Genomic DNA, 16554 nt, shown 5'->3' with positions numbered 1-16554 from the left:
TGTCGACAACGTCGAGAACCACACCTTGCGAGAGACTGTACGAGAAATACGGGCCGAGTTGAAAGGCCCTCGGCCGTGAGACCAGCTCAGGTCCGTAGTTATTTGCTGGTAGTTCGCACATTGGCGATCCGCGCTACTCAGCGAGAATAACGTAAACACTACATAAGTATAGCGCCCGGGGTTTCACTAATGTAAATTAAACTTCTCGTAGAACAACAGGTAACAATAGCTTTTGATGTCCGTTTCTATCAAGGTAATTTAATTTTAGTCTTAGTCCAATTAACTCTTTATCTTTTTGTAGTTTTAAGATTTACATAAAGATGAAGTATAATTGTTAAACCAAAATCAAAGTCAATCTATAGAAACGGCCACAAGTGACGTTAAAATGAATCGTGACTGATTGTAAAGTGACTTCAATCATTCTGGAGCCATTTTGACAGCTAGCATGCTTTCATAGACCCACGTTGATGGCATTATAACTTTTGGATTTAACCTTGTTCTATTTGGATTTAACCTTGATTCGACTTATTTTTAATTTATAGAACTAGAAAAAGGTAAAAAGTAAATTAAACCGGAATTAAAGTTAATCTACATTGATAGAAACGAACATAAACCGTGCGAGAAACATGCGAGAGAGAGAGAGAGAGAGAGAGAGAGAGAGAAAGAGAGAGAATCGCGACTACAAATAAATTACTGCTAGAAAGAAGAAGGGCACCTTTGCATATAATTTATCATATTTGTGTATGTTGTCGATGTAGGGAGGATTAATTTTTTTAATTGGACACACACACCCACAACACAATTTTCCAGTTACAATACTATTTTCTCCTTCTTTCTCTTTAATAGATATTTATATCTATCAAAAAAATAAATGTCTCTTGTATACTGAATAATTAAAAAGTCTTAAGATTTCTTCATGGTTACTGCATTCTTTGTTCTTCCTTACAACTTTGTTCTTAACTCTTTACTGTTTGAAAATATATTATTTGTTTTATTCTGAGTACAGAAATATCTCGTTAAAAGCATCGTCTTAAGTTAGATTTCTTATATATATAGAATATTTATTATATGTATATATGTATGTGTGCGTATTTATATATTCTATATAAATTGATCTTTCAGTTTTTGAACATGGCCGGAGACACTACCGCATCTCCTGATAATCAACATTTAGTTGCGAGAGCATTGAATAAAAATTGAAACTGTTCTAGTAAATAATAAAAACTATATTGTTTGTGAGTACTATAAATATATTATACATATATTATATATATATTATATTTATGTGATATATTATATCACATAAACGTCTGTACTTGCTAACATCTAATGGTCTAAAATTCTAAATATACTTCAAAACTTTTCTACTGACACTTTTTTTTATTTTTCCTAATATATATATAAAACCCTTATAAACTACTCTCACAAAAATTAAAGGATCACTTGTTCCACCCTGCAAAAATAGGCAAATATCAAGATAGAATAACTTCGTCAAAAATCATCATATATCGTGAATTTAAAAAAATATTTTAAAGCTTGAAATGTTTACTTTTCAGACAGGTACTTTAAAAAAACGGTCATACTCATATTTCATAAAGTTACACAAACATAAATAAAAGTACGTCAAACTGAAAATTTTTTACGAAATTTGTGAAGTTCCACGAAGTCAAGTAAAAATTATGCACAAATGCGGTTTACAGCTTTCGAAAGAACGAATCTTTACCTCTTCAATTTGCTTTTTTATTGACCTCTGTACACACGAGCAAAATATTTTTATTTCAACGTTAAATACCTCGGAGAAAAAGAATTGCACAGAGGTCAATAAAAAAGCAAATTAAAGGTAAAGATTCATTCTTTCGAAAACTGTTAACCGCATTTGTGCACACCTTTTAGTTCGTGTGGTAGAACTTCTCAAACTTTATAAACAATTTTTAGATTTGACGCACTTTTATTTATGTTTATGTAACTTCACGAAATATCAGTAAGACTGTTTTTTAAAGTACCGGTCTGAAAAATACAGATTTCAAGCTTTAAAATGCTTTTTTGAAAATCTCGATACGATGATTTTTAATGAAGCTATTTTATCTTGAAATTTGCCTCCAGTTTCTCAACAAAATTAGAGTCATTTAATATTAGGAAAAAGGTCATTTTTATTTCAACGTTAAATAACTTGGTAAAAAAAAATCGTACAGAGCTCGACAAAAAAGCAAATTAAAGATAAAGATTCACTCTTTCAAAAGCTGTAAACCGCATTTGCGCAATTTTTACTTGGTCCCGTGGAACTCTGTAATAAAAAATTTTTAGATCTGATGCATCTTCATTTATGTTTGTGTAACTTTATGAAATGTCAGTAATACGGTTTTTTAAGTACAGATCCGAAAAGTAGAGATTTCAAGCTTTAAAATGCTTTTTTAAAAATCTCGATGATTTTTGACGAAGTTATTCTCTATCTCGAAATTTGCCTATTTTTGCAGGGTGGAACAAGTGATCCTTTAACTTGTTTGAGTAATGCATATAACTTTATATATATAAGAGTTAAAATAAAGAGTTAAAATAAAAAGAAATATTTATAAAAACAGTCTTTCCACAGTGTGGCGCATATACAGAATGTCCGGAAAAGTTTTAACAAAGCGCTCTATATAGATAGAGCGGACTAAACTGAATCGAAAAGTCCTGTGTCATATTTTGTAATTTTTACAATTTTTTTAGTTATCTAATGAGCAGAATGTCTAAAATCGACGCATAAAATGACTTAACATCTTATAAAATATCTTAGAAGATATCAGTATAATGCGCTCCTGATAAAGTGAACTGCAAGGTTCACGAAACGTTGACTATGGATAAAAACACGGCAATAAACCGCAAACCTTCGGATATCTTTAAAGATAATATCCATGAAAGCCTCAAAAACATTATCTTATAAGATATTTCATAAAAGACTCTGAAAGAGATCTTAAAGTCTTATGCGCCGATTTTACTTGCTTATTCAGAAATATTTATAAATTAATATCTCGTTAATTATTGCGAAAATTACAAAATTATAAAGGATTTTTCGACTTTGTTCTACCTAAATATACTTTGTTAAAATTTACCGAACATCCTGTATATTTATTTTATGTATATATATACATATAAACGCCACACACTATAGAAGCAACTATGATATGACATTTATACTTAATTCGATTACTTATAAAAATGAATTGTAAAAAATTATTTTTTAATCGAAACGCTAGATATTATATAAGGAACGTAACGATATCAAATAATTGCATATATCTTTATCAATAAAAAATTATAAGCAGTGAAACAAGCATTGGAAAAGTATTGGAAAAGAAAACCAGATATGCCATATTGAAAAGGCGTTTAAAGATTAATAATAGATCTTTTACCTTTACATTTAAATTTATATAAAAATTATCGAGATTTCTTTTCCTCTTCGACATTATTTATTTCAATTACGTCTTGTTTTAAATGCCTACTTTAAGCCGGCACTGAGTCATGTCAAGAGAGAGGGACTAACGACTACGCCACCAAAACGGTACGATGCCGCGTACCGTACGTTCACCATTCGTCGTTCATCTCGGTTTTATCAACATATTTTTTGTCTTGAATTCTCTCTTTTTCTATTCCTTTCTCTCTCTCGTACACCACTAATGACTCGTCAACCACAAATGCAAAAAAAAAAAGAAAGAACCGTAAACGGTATCGCCTCAACGATTTCTTGAAATATTAGCAGAATGTTCAAATGTATAAGGCTTCTTAATAATAATTAAAAAATTAAATAATTGATAATTTCTAATATTTTTTATTAACAATTACCATTTACCTATGTATATATATAATCTTGAATAATCATAATATGCATAGCTTGCAGTATGCAGATGCTTTACACCTTAATGCAGTTTTATATCAGCGTTCATGAAAGCATTACGTGCATAATATTTAATTCTTAATTTTCTCTATCAACGTGACGTGAGATAAAGCTGAGCTTTATAAAATGGCTAAACTTTTTCACAACGCACATTAATTCGAAACCGGGAGATTTAAGCGCGCGCGAAAAAGATCGCGCGGCTTAATGAGACTCTTTAACGCGATTGGGATGTCACGGAGAGAAATTGCTAATGCGCTTAACAAGACGATTAGAGAATATCCCGTGCACTTTGTAGAGGTATGCGGTTTACTTTTACCGAACGATGCAAATTGATAAAACCGGTTCACCGGCTAGTATTGCGCTCCAAGATATACGATGTACTACTTATCCGCGTGCCGTGGTTAGAGATTACTTTATCAACCCTTCGTCACCAACTTATCGAAGACATATTTATAAACTTTTATCTTACTTTTTAAATTAGTATATCAGTTTATAGAAGGTTACATTTGTAGTCTTTAAAATTGCATGAATTCTTTTCTGCCATATTTTAATGTACTATACATGATAAACTGTACCGTAAACGGTTCATCGTAAAAAATAGCTTCTATATTACATTTATCGGTTCCGTGATAGTTAATTTTGTGTAACGTTATTTGCTTATCTAATATATATTTGTTATTGCTTATTTGCTGTATACATATATATATTAAACTGCATATTTTAAAATTCGGTTAAAATCTATATTTTTATGAAGTTTTATAATTAAAAGCATTTATATAATTCCAATCACATATTTGAAAAAAATAATTTTCAATTTTTTTATTCATAAGTTTTTTATACAAAGATATGAAAATATAAGACAAATAATAAGATTTATTATTTTATTCTAAAGTTGCTTAATGTATATAAATTTGTTATCTTTGAAAATGAAATTACCGTTTGCTCCTTTAGTTTGCAGTTCTGACAATGTTCTACAGAGGTCGACTATTTACGCAGCTCCTGATTTTCCAGCATTTTACGCTTTTATTCATCTATTTTTCTATTAAAATTTTTTAATAAAAATTATATAATTTGATTATTAATTTTTTCTATTGCATAATAATATTGTATTTTTTTGTTTGCAATGAATTGTAATTTTATATTAAATATTGGAAAATATTAAATTTCTACTTAAATTACAAAAATTTTTTTTAATATAAAATAATTGCAAAACATTACATATAAAGTTAATTTTTTTATTACAAAAATGAAGTATTATGTACAAAAAAATAAACATTTTGTTACGTTAAAGGGCTCCTTTTGCCTACAAATCGATTACCTACAGCATCGTTTGCCTACATTCCATTTGCCTACATGTATTTTTGCCTACATCCCGATTGCCTAAATTAATTTTTGCCTATATGTATTTTTGCCTACATCCCATTTACCTACATTAATTTTGGTAATTATATAGAATAGGTCCCGCACTTAAGAAAATCTGAATCTTATCCTCACACATGTAATAATATTTGTAGGCAATCGATCTGTATAGGCAAATGGAATGTAGGCAAACGGTGCTGCAGGCAATCCATTTGTAAGCAAACGGGATCCTTCCATTACTTTAAGTATAGAAAGTAATAATAATTCATTTATAAAAAGTAGACACAAATGTAGTGAATATATTTATATAGTCTAAAAATATGTTACTTGTATCAAACAAAGATATAAAAGAATAACTAACCGTGAAGAACGTATTAATACTAATTAAAAAACGTGTTACAATTAATTCATAAAGTTTATCAAAGTAGGAATAAAAAGAATTAATTTATAAATGTATATATATACAATTTTTTGTTTGTTTAAATTATGAGATACTATTTTTAATTAATGCTAAAATAAAATTAGATATTATTTTCTATACCGAACACTTCAGTCACGATCCTGTGTTAATGAACTGACTGACAAGGAACACAACCAGTTGGATTTCTCCGATTTAAATGAGCTTTTAGTATGTTGTTCTATAGACAAAAATAAGAGACACGTATTTTTTTATACGTGCGAAGTCGCATGTTAAGGGGGTGAAATCCTCCCTTGAAGAAAATCAAGGTTTTTTTCTTTCGAAACGAATATCTTCGAAATTATAAGAGATAGAAAAAAATTTCTAAAATAAAAATTGAATGGTTGTAAGAGTACTTTATAACTATAATAAAAAAATTGTTTTTAAACTATTTATTTATTATATACCCCCACCCTCCACTCTTACTTTCAAAAATTTTTTAATTCTTTATATGACAAAAATTATAGAGAATTTTACGCTGAAAACAACGGTGTGTATTTAAATCACGTTCCGAAAAATCATTTTTCAGATATGAATGAAAACGTCTCTTTATACGCCACTCCATACGTACCGCGTTGAGGGCACAGGATATCTACCGTTGAAGGGCTAGTTATGTAATAAAGAACGTTTAATTTAAAACATGAAGATAAAAATAATTACAAACGTTTCGACACCGATCGAGTTTTTTAATGTTATAGTAAATACATTATTATAAAATAATTAGAAATCTACAATATTGCTTCACATAGTAGTATTATCGTTTTCTTCCCATTATCAAAATGTTGCAAGTCAACAAATTAAAATAGTAATATTGTTCATTGAAAAATTCATAGTAGTAATGCAGTAATAATCTAATTGTAAAAAGCGACCGTTAACAAAGAAAAATTAATGCGATTACGCAAAAAAATAAAAATAATTAGATTTCGCTCGTTTTTTGCAATACAAAATGTAAAGAAACATCGGTGTAAATCGAGCGGTAATAAGGTTTCTTTTATATAAATTAAATTTATAGTTTTCAATGTTAGTATTACATAAAATAAGAATAAAAAATATATAAAGTACAAAATATTATATAAAAATATATTAGAGTACCTCTCTCTAACATTTTGGAACTCACTGATCCTTCTTCAGGGATTCTTGAAGATGTTACAAAATCATAGAGATGAATAATCTTACGATGTAAGCGACATAGTATGGTATAATTGTTCCGAAGAATTTATTCGCCTGTTTTTATGTAAATTGTGTCTAAAAAAATGAGAAATTCATTGTCGTCAATATGAAATAAAAGTAGTCAAGAGGTAAAAACAGGATATAAGCGATTTAAATAAAAAAATATATAAATTTTAAAAAATGTACTTTATTAAATAAAATGTTGAGGGTCAATAAATAAATAAAAAAGTCGGTAATGCACAGTAAGCTTATAATAAGTATTTTAAAAATGTAATAAAAAATGTGTGTAATCAAATTACATAAATATACTGTTTCATCAAATTCTAACAATTAAATAAAAAAGTAAATAAAACATATATGATTATTTCAGTTAAAAAAAAATGTTAAAGTATGAAAATACTAAAGTAATAAAAACTTTAAAAGTTAACACTTACTGATAAAGCTCCGTAATACTCTCACAACTGGTAGTACTTATTAATCAAAACCAGATACGAAACTGCATATTTGTTGCGACGACCTGTGCTTTTTATACTTATGTTCGGGTCAAGAACATACGCAGAATATACGTCAGCATATCTCTTTTCCGTCTAGATTAATAAGACGCAATGATTTGCAATACATTATTCATGTTAACATTGAGCAATTAGCTGCTGTAAGATCACAAAAATAAACAATATTTTACGAAGATAATTTCTTCATTCATATTTTGATTTTAATTGTCCGAGGTACATTTTTGTGTATACATATATTATAAAAAACATTTGACTCTAGTTTCAGAAGTTTAACAAGGTCACTATTACTGTTACTGTTATTATTATTATCATTATTATTATTATAACATTATTATTGTAAAAAGCCCTTATTATAATAATAGCTAGTGCGATAATGATGCATACTGGACTGTATTCATTGAATGGTATCTTGTTCTCCCAACGTGATACGAATACGTATGGAGCGCGTATAAAGAGACGTTTTCGTTCATATCTGAAAAATGATTTTTCGGAACGTGATTTAAACCGTTGTTTTCAGCGTAAAATTCTCTTTAATTTTTGTCATATAAAGAATTAAAAAATTTTTGAAAATAAGAGTGGAGGGTGGGGGTATATAATAAATAAATAGTTTAAAAACAATTTTTTTATTATAGTTGTAAAGTACTCTTACAACCATTCAATTTTTATTCTAGAAATTTTTTTCTATCTCTTATAATTTCGAAGATATTCGTTTCGAAAGAAAAAAATCAATTTTCTTCAAGGGAGGATTTCACCCCCTTAACATGCGACTTCGCACGTATAAAAAAATACGTGTCTTTTATTTTTGTCTATAGAACAACATACTAAAAGCTCATTTAAATCGAAGAAATCCAACTGGTTATGTTCCCTTGTTGGATCGATACTAACTGATACGAATCTGTTTTCCTGTTCTTCAGTTACTATCATCAATGCATCAACGTACACAATTCGGTAAACTTGAGGTGCGTTCCGTTTCGCACATAATGCGCATGATGCATATCAATTGTCCTTATTTAACATTTGGTGAGTAACAAAGATAGACGACACATTGTGCGCATCATGTAAGAAACGGAACGCATCTTTGGTCTTAACAAGAACATAAGATTTTTTTTCAAGGTATTTTAATAATCATATTTACACACCTGCACGGATATAATGTATACACATGCGCATACAATATATAATATATCCATATGTTTAGCGCGCGAATGTATATTTCGCTATTTTTGATATTTTAGTAGTTAAAAATATATGGACTTTGGTGGCTCGGGGTAAGAGACTTGTAGTGTCTATTATTAATCTTTTAAACTAACTTTTAAACGAACTAGTAGTTTTTCGAACATGGCTGGAGACACTACCGCGTCTCCTGACACCAGAATTATATATGACCTATAATTCTAACGAATCATCACATTTGGAAATTTATTCTGAATATCTTGAGACTAAATGAGAATTATGTAAACACATGAATCCAAAAACGATTTAGATTTTACGTTTGTAATACGTTATATTTTATATTATACGTTTGCTTTATTTTATTAAAGTTTATTATATATATATATATACATATTGAAATTCACTTCACATAAAGTTTTAACACCGAAACATTTTAACATTTAGCTGATAAACGTTTTTAATCTTTACTTTCTTACTCTAATTATTCAAACTTGAAAAAATGTTATTTTAAAGTCGCAAAAAGATATATTTTTGCAGAATTCTTACTAATATATTTATACAGTAAAAGGTTATTTCAGCAATTTGAGAAAAAATTCAATCGGAAGATTGAAATATTGCAGTAAATTGATACCTATTCTTTTTTCCAATATATTTCCCTCTTGAATCCGCAAATAGAACATGTCGAAAAAAATGACAGCACAAACTGATTTAATTGTCTTTTATTTACAGTATGTTATCTTTTTTATATAAAGATATAGTTGTTGCTCGTCACTGTGTTACATTCTTTAATATCTGAGATTTTAATTGAAAACAAATTGTTTAATTGTTATAATATATTTATTTTTATGCGATATTTGCATATATTATAATAAACGTGTCGCACCCGTAACGAAATGTATAATGATATTAAAAAGATTAAAGAAATTGCTAGGGGACTTCAGTACCGATAATACTTTTCTAACATCATCGAATTCGATTACTTCCTTTTCGGCCTTTTCCATCTTTCTCGAAAGATGAAACCCGCGAATCTGCGCGTGCACCATGCTACAGATGCGCATGTGCGTCTAAAGAGCGGCGGACCAGCGTCTCTCTTACAAGACGTGTCGTTTAGTGCGAGAATATTACATGTAGGAGATATTACGTGTGTTCACTAACGTGATAGTTTCAAAGTGAAAAATTGTGAAACGCGACGCATTGCTCTCGGTCACTATTACGTTAAACAGCAACAAATAAGTTCGATTCGTTGACTTCCTTTTAACTTATATATACATATAATCGCTTAATTTGTGAATTTACAAATATTTTAGAAATTCTAAATAGAAAGAAAGTGTGGTATTATACGTATAATAGAAGACAGAAAGTTAAAAAAAGGAGCAGAAGAATTTTTTACTCAATTTATTGAAACAATTAAACATCAAACATGTCACTGTTTGCTTGTTGTGTCCGTCAGGTGAGTCATTGTTTTATCAATAATGAATGCTTTCTATTTAGTGACACATATCGACACAAATGTTGTTCTATTTTTTTCCATTCCACGTATAACAAAGACAAAACGATATTTGCGTCGAATTTTATCATTAAATGGAAGGCATCCAATGTAATAGTAAAAATATATACATATCATATATATATGTATTTTTTTTGTTCAATACACGGATAGGAAATTTAAATTGAATCGATTAGTCAACCGCGCGCATGTTAATCGCTCGTGGCGCCAACGAGTTTGGTGCTCATTTAAATATTACAATAATTATTTTATCATGCAAAAGTGATATCAACATACAACAAAATTTATTTAAAAATTATTATTTTTTTAATTTTATTATTTAATAATTTCGATCTTTATTATTTAAACAGAATTTTATTCTCAAATATATATTCTGTATGAATACTAAAGAACAAAATTTTATTAAAGAATAAAAGTAACAATGGATAAACAATAGAACAAAAAATAATTTTGCATTTTTATTATAACTTATCTGCCATTTTTATTTTCGTTTGTTACTTTTTATTGTCTATTTACCATTTTTTATATAGCTTTAATTCTACATATATATAATAATTTTTTGTTTTTTATGTTTTTGACAAATTAATATTTTATATTACGTACTTGAATAATTATCCTATAAAAATGCTAATTACTTTTTTATCCAAAAAAAACTGTAATTTATTAATTTAATAATGCTTTTATTATTAAAAGATAAATTTACATTTTTATTGACGTTAGTAATACTTTTTTTTTATTAAAATTCTGTCATTCGTATAATCATCAATCGATTAAAGCAACATCTGAATGTGTTAGTGTAACTATGATTTAATTTGTTACATGTTATTTTAAATTAATAAATAATTAAATTACAGAAAAAATTGTTAAATAAATAGTAGACTTTATTGATATACGTATATTTGTGTAAAATTATGAAATAATTTTGGTAAATGACAAAAAATATACATTATAAATATACCAGAATAACTGATTAGGACACACGCGTAACATTGTCTCATATTTTTTATATAAAAATAATAACGATTTCTAGAAAGAAACAACATTGAAATTGTTTTACAATGCAAAATAGTCTGAATTCTCTTCGCTCACCCCTATCATTCAAGTGGCAAAATCGGTAAATAGAAAAATGAAGTAAACTTATAAGGCTCTACCACGGACACCATGTGCGTGCATGTTACATCTGTATTCGTGTGTATGTATATATTCATGTGTTTATGCATGTGCTCGCGCCCACGAAGAGAGTGAACGTCAAGCCGCTCGCTAGGATGAACTGATACATTTTACGCTATTTAACAGATTTCATGCTCAAGTGTCAAAGCGACCGGCGTCCTTGCTGTAATCAGCCGGGGGTTGTATTAATAGAACAACGTGGCGATTCACTGTTTTGCAAAATTTTTCTTAGAATCGATTTCGTAGCCCTTTACTTCATCGGTGACGTCGAGTCCGCACGAGCGCAAAGTTGCTGAATATCACAATAAACAAATTACTTTTAGAAGATCTTAGTAGACGGACAAATTATTCGCTTATAACTTTGTAACAAAAATTTATAAATATATTGATATAAAGGTACAGACGGAGAGCAAGTTGTCATTATTATTCTATTTTTATACTGTTTATTAGATATAAAACATAGATAAAATGACTTACGTTTTTTGAACGTGCCTTACCTAATTGGTTTCTCATTTATCTTTGCGATAGGTGAAATTTTCTCGAATAACGCAACATGATGCGAGAAACTTAATACACAAGAATTTTGTGCAGTAACTCTTCAAGGAAAGAAACGTGTCTTTAAGTGAGACTTAAACTCTCTGTCTCTCTTTTGGTTTAATACAAGATAGATAAAGTTTTAAGTCTTGCTTAAAATCAAATAATGTTGGTGCAATCGGGCCTAAGTGTGGGGGGGGGGGGGAATTTGATTTTCTATTCAACACAAAACTAGTGTTTTTTCGTGGAATTTCTAAATTAGATTAAAGATTAAAAAAATTTTTGCATTTTGAATATTACTTTGCATACTTCACGTCTTTTCAGAATAATCGAGCTGCAGAAGAGGCACTACAACAAATGCTAGCGAAAGATCCGCCAGAGATTTCATGGGAGAACACACTGGGTTCGCCCAACGGCGTGCCTTTCGATGATGACACAAAGGAATTGCTGAGGAAATGCCTCGATGTCTCCGTGCTGCTACCAACCAGCGTGACGGAGCTAATCAGACGAAGCAATGCGTTCCCCTTGAAGTTTCCAATTAACACTATAAGGTGCACCGCTTTAAAGGACAGGGGAATCAGCACGGATTCTATCGAGGTTTGTACAAAATAAGTTATTTGCTCGAGCAAATAACGATTGGTATAAGTAGTCAGATAAAAAAAAGACAAATCCTCAATTAAAAAATATTTTTCTATTTTAATTAATATCTTTCAAATATTTATTAAATGTTTAAGAAAGAAATCGTTTCGAACGAAACTTTTATTATCAAAAATTTTCTACTTGTTTTGTTTAGAAGTCTTTACAAAAATATAGTTTAAAGATTATAGTCTCCTGTCCTCGAATTTGAGATATTTATTTTTGTCATTTTTTATGGTGTTTAATAATTTCGGTTAATTTAATATATTTGATGATCTTTGATGATATTTTTTAGTTAAACGCAAATTCAGTATATCCGCTGATACACGAAGCGATGTTGCCCTTGATTGCACGATGGTTGAAACACAAGCGATTGTACGGTAGCACTGTTGAGAAAGTCATGTACGTGGACATGGGCCTCATCCAATTCATCCATCGTTTGTTGGATAAGAGAGTGGCCTCCTTCTGCGGAGCAAACGATCGATGGAAATTACTCGATAACAAGAGTGGCTTCGATGGCTGGGAGAGTGTCGGCACCGATCAGGAGAAGGAACCATTGGTAAGTACATGGTATTGTCTTAATCAAGCAATACTTCGTAAAAAATAATTATGATTAGATTATTAAAAAAAAAAACAAAATAAATAAGGCAATGATAAAATTTAATATAGAAATATTTATATATAAACCTTTAATATTAATTAGTTTTAAAATTTATATTCTTTTCCAATGATACAAGTAATACGAAACATTGGCTAAATTAATAAAAGCAAAAATATAATTGTTTTTTTATATTATCACAAAAGTAGGTATACTTAAACAACAAAGTGGGAAAGTGATTTTTTTTAAATTTTCTTATAAATAATATTTTCATAAAACTTTCTATTTCTATTCTTATTCCTCTCTTTTTACTCTTTTACTTTATAGCATAGCTAGGCTGTTAAATTGCTTATAGATTAATAACGTAACGTTACGTACGTTTACCGATATTGGAAGTTTATTGGATGTTAAAAACAAGATAAAGTTTCATAACATCACCTGTTCTCGCATATCACCTTCTTCGACTTGACAATGTCTTAATAAGTTAAAATCTCATGAATAGGTCCTAACAAAATGCTTGAGCTACGACGAGATTAAACTGTCGGCAATGATGGTGGTGTCGTCTCATACGGAGTTCATAAACGACGGCTCGCGAAATAATAGAGGTATCGTGAGCCGTGACCCAGACGCCGTCCAACCCAGAGGGGTTATTATGGGTGTCGTAGGCACAAGGTTCTATACATTTATTTAACCCCACCTTCTTCAGGAATATTTTTATACGTGTGAACTCTGTAACTAACGTTACAGTCGCGCCTGTACATGCGTGTTCTATTTTTATCTATTTTGCATGCAAAAGTTTTCACGGTTAAAAAACTGTTGAAAAATAATATAAAAAATTAGTCACTTTTAATGTACGTTTTTATTTTTATTACTACTATTTTTTATCGACATTACAATTTATCATTGCAAAGTTGCCACATTTTATCATTAAACGTTGGCCACACGTGCCATTATTACATAATTTGTCATGTAGATTCGAAAGACCCCGATATATGGAGTATCAGGATATTGCCGTTACGCCACAGCAAAACAATATGGATAATGGGTAAGCAGCAACTTTCCGTAATAATTATCAACTAAATATATTGAACGACATATATAAATTAAATACATTGAGCGAAGGTTTCTTTAAATTTAATAAATGTAGTCATTGAAATAGTTCAGTACTAAATCAATTTTTTTTATTAAGAAATGTAATTGATTGCATTAAAACTAAATTTTTGGGATCAAAAAGAAGAATTTTTATACAAAATTAAATTGTTTCAATAAAATAAACGTAAATAGGAGTTTTGAATCTAAATAAATTGTTTTCTTATTTGTACATCTGTATTCGAGAAGAAACATGGCATCGCATATGGGTAACATCGGTGCTTCAGTAATACATATAGTTAATTTTTTCCAGTCTTTCTCTTAATAATAGTGAAGGTTTTAATTAATAAGACGTGTACACACATCATTTCTACCAAAATTTATTGCATATATTGTAACTTGTATTTGTGGAAAGATAATAGATTTTAATAACGGAATTAAATGACATTATAATGTACATTACTCTCTAGTTCTTTTACAGTATACAAATGAAACTTTTTTGAAAGAATCAATCTATGCGAAATAGATATGGATCCGCGATGGATGGCACATTTGAGGAAAAACGCGGGATGCGTGTTTTATGGGCCAAGTTTTATGGCGAGGATTATCACCTGCTCTACGATGAAACCGTGAAACGTACGAAGTCGAAAGAGAACAAGCGATATATATCGTTGGGCAATCAGTTAATCTTCGATATCGAGAATTACATGAAGAGAACTCTGCTCTCCGTAGAAATAATACTGCTCGAAGCAAATAGCCGCGCTGAGAAGCAAAACACCACCGCTTTCTTACACGTGGTTGGTTTTGGTCTCGGTTAGTGTGAAGCTTTTATTGTTAAAGCTTATGAGATTAAAATTAAATGTTATAAAATTAATCGTTATATGATTAAAAGCTTAAATATTATACAATAGATTACTGAAATTATTTTTCACACTGTTCTCTTTAATTATATATCTATTAATTATTGGCAGGTGTCTGGAAAGTAATTCAGGATCAAGAAGTCTATTTCCTGAAAACATTCGAGATTGCCATAAAAAAAATGAACAAGAAGCTCAAATACGTTTCTGATATTATGTTTGCTTATTTCCGGCAACAGAAATGCGGTGGTGCGGGAAACGGCGATTATCTGGGTGGTTAGTATTTAATGAACGGATAAATATAAATATGCTTACAACTCTTATACACCACAATGATTATTTTTAGATATAAAGATACATTTTGCTCTGAGAGAACCGCACAGCAGACTGTTCCGAGCGAAAGATTCAAGTAAACTCCTCATTGTAACTTACGCTAGCGATGGAAATACGTTACCAGGTTTAAATTATTTATTTTATTATTTATTTATCTAAAAATAAATGTTCATTTTTGTGTAATGTCAACGCTAATATGAACTTTATAATTATTCAATCTCTCCATTATTATTAACGACAAAAATACTTTTACAAGTAAACTTCAGGTAACGGTAGACACCGATTTTTTCAAATTTTTTAATAATTATTTTTAATGTCAAAATATGAAGAAATATTTAATTTAATTTTAGCTCAAATTTAATTTTTCAATTAGAAAAATTTTTTTTACATAAATAATTTTATACATATATGTTTAAAGCAGTATATTTCTGCCAGTAGAACTGTTTTGTTTAACTATTATTTTAATTATTATTAACTATTATTTTTGTGTTTTATGTGTTGAATTTTAAAAAATAGAGTATAAATTTATTCTTGAGAAAAAATACCGCTTCAAACATATACAATGTCAAATATAAAAAATTTCTTTTTAATTAAAAGATCCAATTTAAGCTACAATTTAAGGATACAATTAAGACTAATTTCTTCATACTTTGATAAAAACATAACTATAAAAAATTAGGGGAAAAAAGTGTTTAACGTTCCGTGAGAATTACTTGTGAGATTTTTAACATCTCCCTCTTAAGACAATGATGTTCTTTTTGCAGGGAATGAATTCTGGGTAGGAAGTCTAGAAACCAGCGGCGATTCCGCAGCCGCGTGCAGCACTCAAATAGCCGAGCTGCATAATTCTAAGATCAATCCACGCGCGTGCGGCGCCAGCTTGCATGTCGCATCCGCGGAGCATGGAATCTTGCACATATCGGATTACGCGAAGCTCCATCTTACTTAGGTAACCCCCGACAAGCGCCTTCCTATCAACGCTGGTCTTCCTTGCTGAAGTTCGATTTTGCGATCCACATTTGGAACTATAAACGATGTTGCCTTTATATTGTCAATGCAGCAACATATACCTTATTTATTCAGTCAGATAAAATCTCGTTTTTTTTTTATCTTTGTATTTATTAGCAGAAATATTAGAATTATTGATAATGCATTGCGTGTATTTACTAGAAAATATTCAATTATCGAAAAAATTGAATTGTTCAATGAAAAATTATTATTAGAAGTTTATTAAATGATTTATCCCTTCTTTCCTCAATTCCTTATCCCCCTCTATATACAATAA

General features: G+C 29.5%; 1 protein-coding gene across 1 annotated transcript; it reads left to right on the top strand.

Annotated features, from left to right (window-relative positions):
- Positions 1-9965: 9965 nt before the first annotated feature.
- On the top strand, positions 9966-16296 carry LOC108775314 (uncharacterized). The gene is made up of 9 exons (XM_018541642.1): positions 9966-9995; positions 12081-12353; positions 12688-12951; positions 13493-13662; positions 13964-14035; positions 14606-14892; positions 15051-15212; positions 15283-15393; positions 16034-16296. Exons 1-9 carry the CDS (start codon positions 9966-9968, stop codon positions 16216-16218), a joined length of 1554 nt encoding a protein of 517 aa, XP_018397144.1. The 3' UTR covers positions 16219-16296.
- The last annotated feature ends 258 nt before the right edge of the window (positions 16297-16554 follow it).

Source organism: Cyphomyrmex costatus, unplaced genomic scaffold (genome assembly GCF_001594065.2).
Source record: "Cyphomyrmex costatus isolate MS0001 unplaced genomic scaffold, Ccosl1.0 scaffold297, whole genome shotgun sequence".
Classification (NCBI taxonomy): domain Eukaryota; kingdom Metazoa; phylum Arthropoda; class Insecta; order Hymenoptera; family Formicidae; genus Cyphomyrmex; species Cyphomyrmex costatus.
Note: the sequence above shows the minus strand (reverse complement) of the source record. Positions and strands in the feature narration are given on the sequence as shown.

Excerpts from the sequence above, each read along its gene's own strand:
- LOC108775314 (XM_018541642.1), top strand. The coding sequence starts at position 9,966 with ATGTCACTGTTTGCTTGTTGTGTCCGTCAG. Across the intron at positions 12,952-13,492 it reads ATCAGGAGAAGGAACCATTG|GTCCTAACAAAATGCTTGAG; the intron begins GTAAGTACATGG and ends TCTCATGAATAG. Across the intron at positions 14,893-15,050 it reads CGTGGTTGGTTTTGGTCTCG|GTGTCTGGAAAGTAATTCAG; the intron begins GTTAGTGTGAAG and ends AATTATTGGCAG.